The 18,510-nt window shown below is 43.6% G+C and overlaps 2 protein-coding genes across 2 annotated transcripts; both read right to left on the bottom strand.

Moving 5' to 3' along the window:
- Positions 1 to 10,409: 10,409 nt before the first annotated feature.
- On the bottom strand, positions 10,410 to 10,970 carry LOC149076629 (uncharacterized). Its single transcript, XM_089242266.1, has one exon. The coding sequence runs from the start codon at positions 10,968 to 10,970 to the stop codon at positions 10,410 to 10,412; it is 561 nt and encodes a 186-aa protein (XP_089098392.1).
- On the bottom strand, positions 10,970 to 11,779 carry LOC149076630 (uncharacterized). The gene has a single exon (XM_089242267.1). It carries the CDS (start codon positions 11,777 to 11,779, stop codon positions 10,970 to 10,972), a length of 810 nt encoding a protein of 269 aa, XP_089098393.1.
- Between the last annotated feature and the right edge of the window lie 6,731 nt (positions 11,780 to 18,510).

The raw sequence follows: 18,510 nt of genomic DNA on the forward strand, positions 1-18,510 counted from the left end.
AAGATGCCGAAGAGAAAGAAAGAATTCGACGAGAAGAAGCAGAAGAAAGAATTCGACGAGAAGAAACAGAGGAGAGGATTCGACGGGAAGATGCCGAAGAGAGGAACCGGCGAGCAGAAATGCAGTTCGAACTCGAGAGACTGAGGATAGAAGCGGAGAAGTGCCAAGCTTCCGTTCGACCGGCTGTGACAAATCGGGACTTTCAAGTGTCGGTTCCGCGTTTTGAATCATCAGATGACATTTCACTGTTCCTGGTCCTGTTCGAACGACACATGGGATTACACCAGATTCCGGAAGAATTGTGGATTACGTATCTCATCAATAGCTTACCGAAGGGGGTGGCTAGGATCTGTGCCAGGGAGCCTGACGAGAAGTTCAAGGACTATCGGTATCTCAAGGAACTGCTGTTAAAACGATTTAAGCTACATGCGGACAGATTTCGACAGCTTTTTGTAGAGCATCGGAAGAACTCGGAGAGTTCATGGCGTGATTTTTATTTTGAGTTGAAAACGTATCTTGAAGGGTGGTTAACAGAAGTTAAGGTCACAACATTCGAGGACTTGATTAATCTGGTCATAGCTGATCAGATGAAGAAGAAGTGCCCTCCACAAGTGAAAGAACATTTCATCGATGTATGGGCCATGTTGATCTCCCCATCGGAACTAGCGGAGAAACTCGACGCGTATGAAGATGCCAGGAGTACTTTCCCAAAGAAATTCAACCAACAGTACGATGTCGAGGGTCGTCGAAAGCAAACACCGAGGAAATATCCATGGACGTCATCAAAACCAGTGATTCATGCAGATGAACAGACACTTCCCATGATCAGCCTGGATGAACAGCGACCTCTAAGCTGCTACGGATGTGGATACCGAGCGCAGTGTCCGACCTGTAATCCCGAAATGACAGCGACAACCGCTCAGTTTGGTCAGTTGGAACTGAATCTATGCTCTTCTGTAACAAAACCCGTAGCATTGTTAAAAATTCATGTAAATGGCAAAGTGGGAACTGCCTGTGCCGACAGCGGTGCTACGCACTGTATCGCAAGTGATACTCTGCATCGTATTTTGAAAGAGCAAAACGCCAAATTCCATCAGGAAACTATCGAGATGCGTCTTGCAAACGGACAGCAATCAACGGTGAATGTGTGGACCACAACGGTATTGGTCAACATCCAATGGAAGCGACTAAGGACGAAATTTATAGTTCTTCCTGGAATCGTCGGTAACAGAACTCTTTTGGGAATCGACTTTCTAGAGAAAGCTGGTATCGTGTTGGATCTCAAGCGAAGGCAATGGTTCTTCGGGGAAAATACTCGGAAGCGATTCCACTTTGTGAACGAGTCTACGATTAAAACTGTTCAACATGTAGTAGAGCATGTTAACTTGAATTCTTGCCAACTACGACAAGTTGAAGGAGAGCAACGGAAACAAGTGCTGAACAGGTCGTGGAAAAAGAATGAAAATTTTTTCAGTCCAGGGGGAGGAGACACTCCCGAAGGCGAAGTTCACCATGGTGATATGGCATCGGAACCTCAGCGGTGGGATCGGTCTAGACGTCTCAGGAACCAAACAGGTCGCGTCCGTGACTATCCACGTCATGTTTCTGGCTATCCACGTCCTGCTGTCCATAGCGAAATCCACCGATCCGCAAGAAGCTTTCATCACCAATCGGTGCAAAGGCAACCACGAGTTACTCCGACAGGCAGGCAAGTACTAGACTTACGTTTCCGCAGGAACGAACGAGTCGAACTTTCCGGTGCCAGGCGACGCAGTCCAGGATCACCAGGATATTATCACATACTGCATCGTTGTAAAATGCCAAGCCAAACAATAACGTCTAGCAATAGCTTCCATGAGTCAAGGACCCAAACAAGTATAAACAGTGCTAGAGAAGGGAACGATAAATGCAGGGGGAGCGGCATTAAATATTCGGATCAAACCCCTAACGCGCGTCGATCAGAAAGTCGCAGCCATGCCCAAAGAAGTCGTGAAAACAGGTTGACTCCCATGCAAAGCCTTACAAGAGTTTCTGTGAAGCAGAAAGTGGAACAAAAACGGGATGAACGCAAAGGTTATGTTGACAACGGTTCCAAACCGAGTTCTCGAAGGAAGAACTGGTCGACAAAGTTCACGCCACAACGAGATGGACCGTACCCTGTGCTAGCCCAGAGATCGCCTACGAGGTACATAGTCGCTGATCCGGCCAAATCGGGTGTCTCTGTCAGCGTATATCGTACTTCTGCTCTCACACCATGTGCGAAACCGGATGCTGTATCCATAGTGTCATCACGAAAGAAGGGACGACCACTCAAAGTTGGAACTAACAAGAACACTGAACAACTTCCCATAACGCCTATTGCTGGTTCCTTGCCGGGACGTCCGCGAAACCAGAGGGGGAGTATGTAACAGGCAAGCTGTTAACAATGATGTACAGTAATATTTTATTCACGAGACACGTGAGATTTAAGTTGTATCGAGAGACGAAGACATTCTCGAGAGTTCGATTTTAACCTTCATCACGAAGGGTTGTGTGTTTCGCATGTTAATGCAAAATAAAGGAATGCTTCATGTCCGTCGCTTCGTATACACCTCACCAATCGTCACACCCCTTTCTCCCCTTTAAAAAAAGGTGATGTTGTCATTGTTTCCCAAAACAATGTGGTAAGCTGTATAGTTTTCTAAAGCCGTTAATCGAAAGTCACCCTAAGAGGTATGCGATTTTGTGCGGCTGCTCCAAGTCCTACGCTTAAGAAGGCGGCTTCATTCGCAGAGAATAGGAATATAAGAATAACATTTATAATTTTTTATGTCCTTCGATGGGAAAAGAGTTCATGAAAATCGAAATGATGTGAGGAATTAGTAAACATTATACAATATACTCAATTAACTTACCGCCGCCAGGCTGAGGGGTCCGCACTTCTTGATGTTTTCTGTCACTCTGTCTCTGTGTTACTACTTCTTCCTGAAGGTCTCATCTTATGTCGCCAAACACCTTCTTGTGCGCCAAACAGCGTAGTGTTCCCAAGTTATCGCTTACAGTTACGGTTGAATTATGAGGGAAACTATCACAAATTATTTCTCTCTATCAATATATATATCGATTATTTCGATTTTGCGCTGAGAAAAAAAAGGTTTTGAGCACAAATGGGTTTAAACTGTTACGATTATATCCCTCTAAAATCTTGGATGTAGTACGCCTTCACGTAACGATAAATCGGTCTATAGCGATGGTTTACAAAATATCGTTACAGATCGATGTTCAGGAAGATTCCAACTTTTTGAAACTCAAACTATCGGCTGTAAGTGTTATAAGAAATCCAAGAAATATTGTACACATTTTACGATAAATTTGATAATATCCAACTTAATTTCAAGGAATATAAAATCCATGTAAACCGTATATGCTCAACCCTTAGCCCGCGGGACAAATGTGGCTCTAGGAGTCATCTGATCTGACCCGTGATCTCAAACCTACATTTATAAATATGAACTAAGCGGCACATTACCAGATCACTTAAGTGAACTGAAACACTGTTCAGATCACTTAAATCACCGCGGCACATTTTCACTTCAATTTAGTACCCCGCACAAAATTTACAGATCTCTCAAGTGAGCTTGGACACATCCACAGATTACTCAAGTGACCCGCGGTGCTGCTCCACATCACTTAAATGGTCAACGTCACATTGTCAGATCACTTCAACTTCCGCGGCACACATTCAGATCACTTAAGTTGCCCGCGACACATTCCCAGATCACTTACGTGAAACGTGGCACATTTATAATTCACTTTAGTGTCCTGCGGCACTTTTGCAGATCATTTAAGTGGCCCACGACATGTATTCAAACCAATGAAGTGGTTCGCACTCCAAAAGGTTGAGCACCCTTGATGTAAACTATACACATAACTGTAATATAACACTAGATCGCGCATGCAGGGTTGTTTTTTGTTCCCTGCACCTAACCACGGGACGAGTGGGTACTTTCACAAGTGGTAAGAAGAAATTCCATGTTATTCCATTGGCCACTCCTTGGGTAAACACCGTGAGTGTTTAAGAAATCATTCGATATGCCGAAATCCTGCTGTGCTTTTGAGTGTAATGTATTGTTACGAACTTTCGACGATAGATGGCGCGATTTGTTCGATAGAAATATCGATTCAGCAATATCGATGATACCGGTTTCGGTTATGAGCGAGAAGGTCCGATTGGCGGAGATTGGCAGGGCGTGTAGAGAAAAATCTAGAAAGTCCCGCCCCTCCATACGGTAGAGCCGCCGACTAGGAAACAGTAATATAGAATTGTGTGGAATGTTCTTTTTCTCGAAGTTTCTATCCGGGTTATAAATACCGTGGCGCTCACAAGATGGCAGACTGAGAAAGATTGAGAAAGACTCAGAGAGACTGAGAGAGGCTAGACAAGGCTAAAAGAGACTCGAATAGCAGACTCTATTGCTGAAGTCAGTCGTGTTTAAACTTTGCGAGAAAGTTGTTAGCTCTCTGATTAGCTTGTAAATACGTGTAAAGTGCTGTTCTGTAAATAAATCTGTGTTTGTCCGTCGAACCGCTTCTTGTTTTGCAACATCGAAGTCTTGTGGAAAATTATCCGGAACAATTTGGTGTCAGAAGTGGGATAATTCAAGACTCGCATGAAGACAAGGAAGATGGACATGGACGAGATGCGAGAACAGCTGAATCAACTGATGTCTGTGATGGGCCAGATCAAAACAGGCATCGAAGAGAATACGAGCAGAGCCATGAGAGACGTCAACACATCCATTGCAGCCGTGAATGACAGAATAGAGGCTACGAGCGCTGCAATGAAAGATGATGTCACCACCCCCATTGCTGCTGTCACCACCTCTATCGCTGAAGTAAAGGAGAATGTCACCAACTCAATTGCTGAAGTAAAGCCAGACATCGCCTCCGCCCTTGCCGGTCTGAAGGAAGACATCGCCGCCGTTGAAATTAGAGTGGACGGGATGGTCGACGCCGTAAAAAAAGAACTCACCCAGGAAATGAACGCTGTCACGGATCGAGTGATTGCGGTCGACGCGAAGCTCTCGAAGAAGCTACAACAGCTAGAAAAGAGCATTCAAGAGCCTACATTCTCCACGGACGCGCACCAGGTCCTGCCAGCCACAGCTGATGTCAATCGGCCGAACATCAAGCCCTCGACGTATGACGGGAGGACATCGTGGTCGATCTTCAGGACCCAGTTCGAGATGATCGCCTCAGCGAACGGATGGGACTGTGTACTCAAGGCCTTTCACCTAGCCGCCGCCGAGAACCGATCCAGCTATGCAACCCTGACGAATGTGCTCGAGCTGAGGTTCGGAGAAAATTACCTCAAGGACTTCCACAGGCTGCAATCGAAGACCCGGCAGCAGAAAGCGGGTGAGACATTGCAAGAACTGGCCATGGACATTGAGAGACTCTCGCAGCTGGCATATCCCGATTGCCCGCCTGACATCAGGGACGGATTGACCCTACAAGCCTTCGTCGATTCCGTCAAGGACCCCCGACATCCAGCAGGCGCTGCTTCTGGGCGAGCACAAGGACGTGAGAAGTGCTCTTGTCTACGCCATGAAGTACGAGGCAGCCCGTCAAGCTTCGAGGGGAGAGCGACGAGGGGCCCGAGGCTCTGTTACGGAGGATGCCGCGGTGGACATCATCAGAGAGCTGAAAGATCTCCTAAAGAGCGCCAAGAACGATCGTGAGACATGAAGAGACAAGTCGTTGGGAACCTGGAAACGCCAGGGAAAGAGCCACCTGCGGAGCGTATGCTGAGTCACAGCTACCGGTACGGAAGATGTGCCATGCCGAGTGTACCACGTCTCACAGCTGCACGGAGGAGACCACGGACTCCACGTAAGAGGCGAGATTGAGGGACTGCCGTGCAGGATGGTCATCGACACCGGAGCCAACGCGAGCATCGTCAGGACGGACCTGGCTCGGAAAGTCCAGCAACGACTTCTCTATGTACCACCATCGTTAACGCTGCAGACAGTCACAGGAGAGAAAATGACTGTGCGAGGAAAATTGGAAGTCTCACTGAAGTTCGCCACGGTCACCTATCGACACACCGTCTTCGTGGCAGACATAAGGGATCCGTGCATCATCGGAGTGGACTTCTTGAGGAAACACGGATTTTCCTTGAACATGAGGAATGACCAGTTGCACACGCCGAAGGAGCGTATCGCCCTGCTCGGATGTGGTCGTGACGTGATGTACCTCCGAGGAAAGGGATAGACATTCCAAAGGCGGAAAAAGAGTGATGGATCGCCAATGCAAAGAAGACCAATGGCAGACCCGGAACTGTGCTCTCACGAAGGTCAGATGGCAGGAAGAGGACGATCCAGCCTCGTAAAGAGAAAGCGCATGGAAATGCCGACGCCCTGACGAAAGGACCGGGTCCACAGAACCGTTGTCGTTGCCCCAAGGCAGAAGAGGAGTGCGGACCGGTGGCATCTAGTGAGACGGATAACATCTCAAGTCTCAAGTGGCGATCCTTGGAGCGACGAAAACACCCGGAAGGCCCAACTAGAAGATCCCGACATACGGCCGATAATGGACTTGAAAGAATCCACCGGTAGTAAACCAACATGGCAAGACGTCGAATCTTTTAGTCCCACGACCAAGAGATACTGGGCGCTATGGGACTCTCTGGAGATCAGAGATGGCGTGCTGTACTTCACCGCCGCAACGTCGAAGCGCCGTTGGAAAGAATTCGACCGTTACCGAGGACCGCCCACAAGAGCACCGGATACTCGCCATCGCTGATGAGAGAGTCGCAAGCCAGTTGATCTGATGTTTCGGCAACCGAGAGATGCTGTTCTTCTACCGGAAGAATACGTCCAGGGACTCCAGGAGCGCCTCGAGGACATGCATCGAATCACCAGGCACCAGATCAACATCCGCCTCGAAAAGATGAAGAGCCGCTACGATGTGAGAGCTACGCCTCATGACTTCAAGGAAGGGGAGCTCGTCGGGCATTGGAACCCGAAGCGCCGGAAAGGACTGTGCCCGAAACTTCAAACGTCATGGGAAGGACCCTACAGAGTCGTGAAGAGACTGAACGACGTCGTAGCTCGGATCTAGAAGACGCCATCCTCGAAGTGCAAGGTGGTCCACTTCAACAGACTGGCCTCTTACCACAGTGACAACCCGCTGGACTGAACTGTCGAGACGAACAATTCTAAGAGAGGGGCAATGTTACGAACTTTCGACGATAGATGGCGCGATTTGTTCGATAGAAATATCGATTCAGCAATATCGATGATACCGGTTTCGGTTATGAGCGAGAAGGTCCGATTGGCGGAGACTGGCAGGGCGTGTAGAGAAAAATCTAGAAAGTCCCGCCCCTCCATACGGTAGAGCCGCCGACTAGGAAACTGTAATATAGAATTGTGTGGAATGTTCTTTTTCTCGAAGTTTCTATCCGGGTTATAAATACCGTGGCGCTCACAAGATGGCAGACTGAGAAAGATTGAGAAAGACTCAGAGAGACTGAGAGAGGCTAGACAAGGCTAAAAGAGACTCGAATAGCAGACTCTATTGCTGAAGTCAGTCGTGTTTGCGGAGTCACTACACAGAGCGACAGCTTCGGAATAAACATTTATTACGACGACACACAATAATTATCTGGGTTGATGAAAAAGTAAGACAGGCATAGAAATTTTCGAACCTCACGCTTTCGTGTGCAGTGACTCTCTGCTCTGCTGTTTTCCAGACGGTCGTCTCCAGTACCCGGGATCACGTGACACACTCGAGGTCGTTGACCCGACTCTTGGGGGGGGGGGTCGTCTGCGTGAGACACCACACACTCCCTCCCCAGTGATCACGAGTAGTAAGAGGTGATCGCGTACTATGGAGTAGCATCAGTGATCACGAGCACTGCAGGCGATCTGGAAAGTGGACAGTACGTCCAGAACGAGTGGTTCTGACTGGTTTCACAGCAGAATCAGCTGCGAGTCTGTCAGACGTAACTGCAGTTGGTACGTTTGGAGATACAGGTACCGGCTCCCCCGTCGGATTCACGAGAAATGCCGGTTTAAGCCGATCGACTGACACTGACACAGTTTTTCCTCTTATGTCCACGTTGAACACTTTGTCGGTCCGGCTGATCACTCTGTATGGTCCTTCAAATGGCTGTTCCAGTTTCACCCTATCAGTTCTTACGGAAACGTGAGAAGTAGTTTTCAAATCATGGTGAACAAATGTAGGATGTCCTCCATGCCGTTTGATTGGTCGTGGCTGGAAAGTTTGGACGTGAGTTCTCAGCATTTGTAGAAACTCGGAAGCGTCAGTTGAGTTGGAATTAGCTCGTGCTTGGAAAAATTCACCAGGTAATCGTAAAGTTTCTCCGTATAGTAGTTCTGCAGGTGTGCACCCCAAATCTTGTTTCAGAGAGCACCGAAGACCGAGTAGAACAGTAGGTAATGCTTCAGTCCATTTATGGGTTTGGTTGCATTTCAACGCGGCTTTGAGAGGGCGATGCCACTCTTCCAACATACCGTTTGCTTGTGGATGGTATCCAGTTGTTCTAACCCTTTTTGCTCCGATGAATTTGGACAGCTCTCGGAATAGCTGCGATTCGAATTGGCGACCTTGATCAGTTGTTACTGTTAAAGGTGTGCCGTATCGAGAAATCCAGGTGGAAAGAATAGCTGGAGCTACCGTGGTTGCTGTGATGTCGCGGATAGGTACCGCTTCTGGCCATCGTGAAAATCGGTCTATCATTGTCAGGCAATAAGAATATCCATTGGAAATGGGCAGTGGGCCAATGATATCCAAATGAATATGTTGAAATCGTTGGGAAGGTTCCACAAACGATTGTAGTGTGGATCTCGTGTGCTTGTGCACTTTGGATCTTTGGCATGGTATGCACACTTTTGTCCACTTAGTACAGTCTTTAGCTAGACATGGCCAAATGAATCGCTTTCTGACTAAATCAATAGTACGTCTAATTCCTGGGTGTGAGAGTTTGTGCATATTCCAAAACACATCATATCGAAATTTTTCTGGAATATAAGGTCGAACAGCACCTGTTGATAAATCGCAGTAGAGCGCTTTAGCTGCGTCTGGAAGAAATACTTTCTTCAGTTGCAAAGCTGATTTGCTCTTTAGAAGTTCCTCTAGTTCTTTATCCCTCTCTTGTTGCTCAGCGATGGCAGTAAAATCGAGAGGTCCAGGAACTGAAATTGCTGTTACGCGTGATAAGATATCAGCGGAAATATTTTGCGATCCAGGAATATGGCAAATGTTCGTTGTGAACTGCGATATATAATCTAAATGCCTTAGCTGTCTAGGTGAGCATTTTTCACTTTTTTGTCGAAACGCATAGCACAGTGGTTTATGGTCACTGAAAAGTATAAACTCACGAGCTTCAAGCATGTATCTGAAAAATTTTATGGAAGAATATGCGGCAAGAAGTTCTCGATCGTATGCGCTATACCGTGTTTCGGTGGGCGAAAGTTTACGTGAGAAAAAACCTAGCGGTTGAAGACCATTGTCCGTCACCTGGTGCAGTGCACCGCCTATAGCATAGTCGGAAGCATCTACGTGTAGAGCTAATTGGGCAGACGGGGATGGATGTGCCAACAATGCGGCATTAGCTAGTAGTTTTTTGCAATCTTCAAATGCTTTCAAAGTTGATGTAGACCACACAACTTTTGTTTTGTCTTTTCTTCGTAGAACCTTTCAATAGATCATGCAGTGGAACTTGTGTCTTAGCTGCATGCGGTAGGAAACGGCGATAAAAATTTATGAGACCTAAAAATTTACGCAATTGCTCAATTGTTTCCGGCTGCTTGAAATCGAGTACAGCTTGCACTTTGTCTGGACGAGGTGTGATACCAGATGGTTTGATCACATGTCCCAGAAATTCAAACTCAGAAACACCAAATATGCATTTTGACACATTTAAAACTAAGCCATACTGTTGAAGACGTTGGAATATTTGTTTTAAATGAATTTTGTGTTCTTCGGCATTTTCAGAAAAGCATGGAGTGTCATCAAGATATACATAGCAGAATGGTAAACCTCGTAATACTTCATGCATGAATCGCATAAAAGTTTGAGCGGCATTTACGAGACCGAAGCTCAATCTTGTATACTCGAATAAACCCCAAGGGGTTGTGATTGCGGTTTTTGGTATATCTTCTTCGGCAATGCCAATTTGATGATATGCCTTGAAGATGTCTAGTCTAGAAAAAATAGACTTACCATGAAATTCTTGAGAAAAGTCTTGAATATGTGGTATCGGGTAAGAATCAAATTCCGTAACACTATTTAGACGACGATAATCACCGACAGGACGTACAGTACCATCTGCCTTGGGCACGATATGTAACGGAGAGCTCCAAGGGCTTTTGGAGGGCCGGATAATCCCTTGTTCCAAAAGGAATTCAAACTCGGTTTTCACCTGTTGTTGAATTTTTGGATTGAGACGTCGAGGCTTCGAATCCACCGGTGGTCCTCGAGTGATGATATGGTGTCGCGTCACATGTTTCACCGATCTGTGAAGGGTTGAAGACATCTGGGAATTCTTGAAATATAGCACTGTATTCAGAATCTCCAATGGTAGTGACGGAAGGTTGTGTTGTGGGCTTGATCGATCCGAGTACCCGTAATGATGTTTGCGAATCGATGAGTCGTCGGTTTCGCACATCAACGATTAGGTTGAAGTTGCTGAGAAAATCAGCTCCAAGTATTGGTGAAGTGACGTCAGCTACGAGAAATGTCCAGGAAAAAGGTTTCCGGAGACCTAAATCAAGTTTCTTGACAGTGGAACCATAAGCAAGAATCTTGCTGTTGTTTGCGGCGAACAAATGGAAACTTGGATGTAGTGCTGACGAATTTTTTTTAGGTGGGATAACAGAAACTTCACTGCCAGAGTCAACAAGGAAATGGTCACCCGTAACTCTGTCAATCACGAAGAGCCTGCTGGATTTGCTGCCCGATTCCATCATACCAGCGATGATGGAAGGTCGTCGTTTTTTGTCTGGAATTTACATGGCTGACGGCAGTAGCGGGCTTTCTCACCGAACTTGTTGTGATAGAAGCAAATATCCCGTGCTTGACTTGAACGAGATGTTGAACGCTTAGCTCGTCGCTGTTGGGAGCTATTACGATATCTCCCTCTGGAGAGTCGATTCACCGTAGCCGTTAGCTCTGCCACTTGTTTGGTGAGCGTTTCGATGGCTGATTTCGAATCGGTTCGATCTGGAGTCGACTGCATTTGAGATGACGACGATGGCTGGATTCGACACACGTAATTTTGGGTAGTGACTTCAGCCACTTTGTCGGCTAGGACAGCAAGTTGATCTAATGGTTCACTCGAAACCGATAACACTGCTTGAATATTTTGCGGTAAGCGTTGCATCCACAAGGTGCGCAAGAACTCGTCAGTGACTTTGTTGCCGGAGAGTTCTTTCATCTTTCGCAGCAGTTGACTTGGCTTTTGATCACCCAGCTGTAGCTCGTTCAAAAGTTGCTTGACTTTTTGATGTTCCGTCGCGGTGAACTCCTTTATGAGGCGATCCGACAAGGCTTGATAGCGGTTGATTGCCGGAGGATTTAATATCAGATCCGAGACGAAAGACAAGCATTCTCCGTCCAAGGAAGAGACCAAGGCTGCATACTTCGTGTCATCGTTAGTGATTCCACTGAGTTGAAAAGCACTGTTGCACTGTTGAATCCATAGTTGCACATTCGATTTCCAAAACGGAGGTAATCGAAGTCCAATCCTCGAAACTTGAGCATTTTCTTCCGCCATCGCTCAGCTCCAACGGGAGAGAGAGAAAAAAAAAGAAAAGAAGAGACGAGAGAGAGAGAGAGAGGAGGAAGAAGAGCAGACGATGATGCGTGGGCGAGAGGGGTCTGTTCTTCAGGGGCCTGTTTGAGGGAAGAATCGAGTCGTCGTAACCACAGACATAATGGAGGCTCGGAAAGAAGAAAATTTCCGAAAATGTATGAGATGAAATCTTCAATGAAGATGGACTTTTTTTGATGGTTAATGTTCCTAAACGTCGCTGGTCACCACTGCAGAGTCACCACACAGAGCCACAGCTTCGGAATAAACATTTATTACGACGACACACAATAATTATCTGGGTTGATGAAAAAGTAAGACAGGCATAGAAATTTTCGAACCTCACGCTTTCGTGTGCAGTGACTCTCTGCTCTGCTGTTTTCCAGACGGTCGTCTCCAGTACCCGGGATCACGTGACACGCTCGAGGTCGTTGACCCGACTCTTGGGGGGTCGTCTGCGTGAGACACCACATGTTTAAACTTTGCGAGAAAGTTGTTAGCTCTCTGATTAGCTTGTAAATACGTGTAAAGTGCTGTTCTGTAAATAAATCTGTGTTTGTCCGTCGAACCGCTTCTTGTTTTGCAACATCGAAGTCTTGGAAAATTATCTGGAACAGTATCATTTATTAAAGATTACCTTTCACAGTTAATGAGTTAAATTTTCCTTTTCTTTTTTGTATTAGCATTTATTAATTGCATATTTTGTTCCGTGAAGCGTCCCACTGCCCACTGATGGAAGATTTGCGTACAATTTCGTTTCCGATAACGTTTTTTTCGCTTTGCTATACGTTAAAATACTGTACTTTATTTAGACAAATAAGAATGTTTATTGCCATTTTATAATGATTTAAAATGAATATATTGCGAATAACATTTTTGAAAGTGATAATTTTGGGTCTTCGAATGAGAAATATGTTTGGCGCGCCAAGTTGGCAAGATTTTGACAATTTGTCAGATGTATAAAATCTGGGTATGGAATGTTCATGAAAATTACATTTTATACAAATACAAATACAACGCCACAACAGGCAAAATGCCCAGCGAGGTGGCTGATAAAAAGATGCCCATAAAAATATGCTCTCTCAGCATCTCTTTATATCTCTCATATCTCTCATATCAGCTCTTTCAGCTAATTCAGAGCCGTGAATCATCAAATTTTTCCCCCTAATATTCTGGCCTTAGCCCGCGGGGCTCCAGTTTGGAAGCCTGGAACAATTAAAAAAAATTTTTTTTTTGGTTTTTCCTCACTTAAAATCATAAAACAGGGTCTCGTGAAAAATCTGGCCAAGAGCCCAGAGGCGTATGTGAGGGAAGAGGAGGACTCATCTCGAGCACTTCCCCCACCCCAAAGCCAACCAGAAATTAGAAAAAATAAATTAATATTTCGGTTAAGAAATTTGAAATATCGAAAACAAAAACCGATGTGGTGTTTTAATAAATTTCTGTTAATTAAAATGCCGGGGGGGAGGGGGTAAACTCTCAAAATTTCTAGGGAAGCCTATTTTTGTGTCCCTTCCAAAGGTCGATCCTATGAACGCCCCTGCTAGGGCAGACGAAAAATTCCAGCTTAGGAGTCCTGCTGCAGGACTCCTAAGCTGGTGGAAGCCATGGCAATTCCATAATGGAAAACTTTCGTATATTCCTTTTTAATCTACCCGAAAGATACATTTTTAAATCAAAAATGATGTCTGTCACACAATGTTATAAAATTCTCAGAGAACTAAAATTGAACTAAACGCATAATCTTTTATTTTATCTTCATGCTGATGATTTTTTTTTAGTTCTTGAATGCAAATTACTTGTAGGTTATATGAAGCTTCGACAAGTAATTACTAATATTTAATTTTTTGATACTGCGAGATGATTTTTCTTGAACAAAATACCATGCTTGCCTCCTAAGAAATCGGGCTCCTAAATATTTTTCGATTTGTCAAGCCCTCTGGTACAGTAACATTTGTTATGGGCTGTTGTTTGTATCGATGTTTTTTTCTTCTTTCAAATTGCTGTATAAGTTTCGAGAAAAATAGGACTAATAAAATTGTTATTGTTTGCAGTTGTTATCTTATACATTTCCCTGTCAAGACAACAAAACCCTCCAACGAATATGCCAAGAACTAATGGCATATATTACTAACATGTGTGAGCAGACATTTCCAATTCAAAACCTCGCATGGTGGAATGATGAACTAACGTTAGAAAGGAAACGTCTGAGGGCACTAAAGAGGAGGTGTGAAAGAGAAAAGGATCCAGACAATCAAATAAGTTTAAAGCAATTATATCGTGCAAAGATATAATTGCAAGTCAACAGTGAAAAAAAAGAAGGCTGGATGAAGTTTTGTGAAAAAGCGACGGAGCCTTTTTGGGAAAGCGTACAAGACTGTCACAAATACAAGTTCATTTCCTCCACAAACATTCCTCGTAAATCCTGATCATCCAACAACATCTTTGCAAGCTGCCCAAAACATTTTAGAAGAAATTTCCCCCCAAAATAATGGGGGAAACGAAAATACTGTAAGGCAGTCAAGAAATATACAGAATACTGATACTAGAAACGATCCACCTTTCTCAATTCAAGAAATTAATAGATTAATTGATAAACTAAATGTGAAAAAAGCTCCCGGTTCTGATGGAATAACAAACGCATTGATTAAAAGTATACATGCTTTCCACAAATTCTTTTTCCTGACTCTATTCAATAAATGCCTCAGCTTCAATATTTTCTCTACAGCATTCAAGAAAGGGCAACTGATACTATTTCTAAAACCAGGAACTCATGCCGTCCAATAGTTCTTCTAAACACAGTGGGCAAAATTCTCGAAAAGTTGCTGACACAAAGGATCAACTACTACATCGAGAAAACGAAGTGGATCAGTGATAAACAATATGGATTTAGAAGAGGATTCTCGACTGAGACAGCACTCTCAAAGATTCATGACAGCATACAAACATTTAAGAGCCAAAAACAAGATGTTGCCCTAATATCAGTAGATATTAAGGGAGCCTTCAATAACATTTCACATAAAACAATAGTCTCAAAATCTCAATGCCGGACAATGTGAGAAGAATAATGATTGATGCAATCAGAGAAAGACATATATCCCTTTTTACAGAGGGCGAGGCCACTATAGTTCAAACGAAAGGGTGCCCTCAAGGTTCCTGTAGTGGGCCGATGCTGTGGAACCTTGTCATAAATGACTTACTCACAAAAAACTGGCCTGAAAATACAAAAATTCAAGTGTATGCGGATGATATTGCTATGGTAATTGGTGATTCTACAATCCGCAAGGTCACTGAGCACGCAAAAGCAGCAATGGTATTATTGGATACTTGGCTCACGAAAAATAATTTAGAGATCGAATTCTCCAAATCAAATTACTTGTGGATTTCTCACAAAAAGGGAAGACCAACCATTAGACTGCGAAACAATCCAATAAGACACAATATGAACATCAGATATTTAGGAATAATGTTTGATAGAAACCTGACATGGTTCAAACATGTGAATTATCTGATCACGAAAACACAGAAATGCTTACAAAATTTTAAAAGAATGGCTGGTCCTGCATGGGGCATTAATACAAGAATTAGAAATACGCTTTATAAAGTTGTCGCCATCCGCATTATAGCATATGGTGCCATCGCATGGTTCGGTGATCCCAAACAGCAACTAAGAAAAAAAGTAGACTCTCTTCAAAGAAAATTCCTGCTATTCATCACTGGAGCCTTTTCCACAACACCAAACAGTGCTTTACAAGTATTAACTAACAATCCCCCACTACATGTACTTTTGGACAACGAAGTACAGAAAGCAAATTTAAGGCTAAAGCGTGAGATTAAAATAAACAATGTTACATATCTTCCTACAGATGTAGAGCATAAACATCCACCATGGACGTATCACCCGGTGAAAGATATTTTGCCGACACAGGTCTTGACCACAGATGCAGAAGAATCAACAAATCGAATTATTTTCACAGACGGTTCAAAGACCGTGGACGGTGTAGGGGCCGCCTACGTCAGTATATACATGGGTGAAGTAACGGACAAATGGAACTGCCGATTGCTCAATAACAACACTGTATTCCAAGCAGAGTTATACGCAATCTGGATGGCGGTCAATTATGCAAAACATTTTGCAGAGAAATCAACTATATGGACAGACAGCATGTCATGTATACAGGCAATACGAGACGTAGAATCCCCTCATAGCCTAGTACATGACATTAGAAAAATACTGATGGACAGCAGGAAGATTACAATACGGTGGGTAAAAGCTCATGTAGGCATTGAGGGGAATGAAATGGCGGATAAATTCGCGAAAGAGGCTACAAAACATCAACATGAAAACCACCTAATGAAATTACCGGCATCCTACATTAAAAATCTTCTCTCGCAAGAAGCGTCAGAGAAATGGCAACACCATTGGCAAATATGCACAACTGGAAGAAAGGTCTTCGACGTTATACCAAAAGTGGGTAAAATGAAAGAAGTCATGCCGAGAGAAATAATAATGTTCCTCACAGAACACGGTCCATTCGGTGAATACATGCAAAGGTTCAAAATCAGCCAGACCAGCACGTGTAGATGCGGCCATCAGGGAAGCGTGATACACTATGTGAAACAGTGTGAGTACACAAAGGGATACCATTTGGAGGCGCCGCCGAGCGGAAGAGAGATCTTGTGGAAACGGAAAATTATTTTGCAAAGATCTGCAACGAGAAAACTACAACAAGTCTTGGGCTATTTGATGAATAATAAAGAAACTATTTTGATAATAACTGAAAGCAGGGAACAATCCACTAATGATTCGGAAGTAGAATCTGAAACAGATGCAGATTCAACATAGAGGGGCGCACTTAGGCTCCTAAACCATAATATTTTAGTAATACACCCTGCATAAATTATGAATGTTTTTGTATATACAATTTCATAGTATGATGGTGGTTTAGTAACCTTGAATATTTGTATGAGCTCATTATGGCATTTTTTCCAATATATGTGTCGTGCATAGTAATGTTTATGTGTATCAACAATTATATAAAAACGGAAATTTATATTATGTAAATAGTGTATATTATATATGAGTAAATATATTATGTAAATATATGTATGGGAAATTCAAATGTGATCGCTGCCACCCAGCACTGTGAACGGGGGCTGTGTTTGATTGTTCCAGCCGCACTTTTATAGTATGATAGTAATTTTGTAACCTTGAATATTTGTATGAGCTCAGGGTGATATTTGTACCCAATACTACCTTCATAGTAATGTTTATGTGCATTCCCAATAGTATAAAAAAGGGAAATTTTTGTAAAGTAAATAATGTATGCATGTAATTCAAATGTGAATGCCCAGCACTGTGAAACGGAGGCTCTGTTTGATTGTTCCCGTCGCAGTGCGAGCTATGTGTGTATTCTGTGTGTGTATATATTGCATGTTCTGTAAGGGGAAGAGCGAGCAGAACACACTGTTCAGCGCTGTGGACGGAGGCTTTGTTTCTTCGTTTCCCGTCACAGTCGAGGCGCTGTATATATGTAATTTGTATGCATTGTGTATTTAGACCATTCTCAAATCTCTTCCACTTCAACATGCCAGCTTCTTTTTCTTCTTTCTTGTCCACAAGTCTTTTTCACCCTTCTTATGAAATCCCAGGCTGCGGTCTCCGGCCCTTATGTGCACCTGCAATTTTTCTCCCTAGTCATTGGATTCAGTCACCCATTTTTGTCAAATGGCTTGTACGTTGCATCGAGTTGATGGCTGTCTTCATGGGGAGAACGACGCGAGTAATTCGAAACTTGCGAGCACGGGGCAAGGGGAGCCACCGCTATAAATCTTTGCTAACTTTTCCGACACAACTCTGCCTCTTTTGAGGTAACGGAAGTAAGGTGCTTTGCATCAGTCCGGGGCTGTGAGCGGTTCTATCTATCTATCTATCTATACATTTCCCTAAAACAAAAGTAGAAAAGAATTATGGGAGAAGCTTTACAAAGAGAAGATTTTGTTGTAAAGGATCATACATTTATATACTTCAACATTTCGATGATGGCTGTTTGGACAGAGCCAAATTGAGTTGTTTTATGGTTAAAAGAGTACAGTACCAGGTTTTAATTATTTTAAATTTGTGTGAAATGTTTGTTCAAAGAAATGACCATTTTACACGAAAGAAAAAAAAAGACTTTTCTCTCTGCAGAAATTTACTTTTCAATTAAAAGAGAATAAAACTCTGCGTACAATATATTTTCGATTTATTATCCTGTTTCAGAATCAAGAGACTAGGCTTCGAATTAAAAAAATATATTGTGGCCAGAGTGTTTTTCATATAAAAAGTTCTATTGAGATAAGGAGATGATATATATAAAATATATACATATATATATATATATAATATATACACTGCTGGCCACCCAAATTGCAATACCAAGAAAGACAAGAGATATCGCAACAATATTTATTTTGTAGATAACATGTTGACCAAGCATCAAATGATTAAATTTATAGACTTCTGTGAAGTGTGGTTCCTGCCAAAATCAGTAGCCAGAGTAGCCGCCATTGTTGGAGATCACCGATGCCACACGCCTCGGCATTGATTCAAAGAGACGGATTTGGATGTGTTCTTGGGGTACAGCAGACCAAGCAGCTTCCACGCGTTGCCAAAGTTGATCTGGTGTGGCAGCTGGGGATGTAATCTGGGTCAA

This window comes from Pholcus phalangioides, unplaced genomic scaffold, assembly GCF_987345545.1.
Source record: "Pholcus phalangioides strain wild (caught in Gottingen) unplaced genomic scaffold, Ppha-v1.0 ptg000015l_1, whole genome shotgun sequence".
In the NCBI taxonomy this organism is placed as follows: domain Eukaryota; kingdom Metazoa; phylum Arthropoda; class Arachnida; order Araneae; family Pholcidae; genus Pholcus; species Pholcus phalangioides.

Excerpts from the sequence above, each read along its gene's own strand:
- LOC149076629 (XM_089242266.1), bottom strand. The coding sequence starts at position 10,970 with ATGGAATCGGGCAGCAAATCCAGCAGGCTCTTCGTGATTGACAGAGTT.
- LOC149076630 (XM_089242267.1), bottom strand. The coding sequence starts at position 11,779 with ATGGCGGAAGAAAATGCTCAAGTTTCGAGGATTGGACTTCGATTACCT.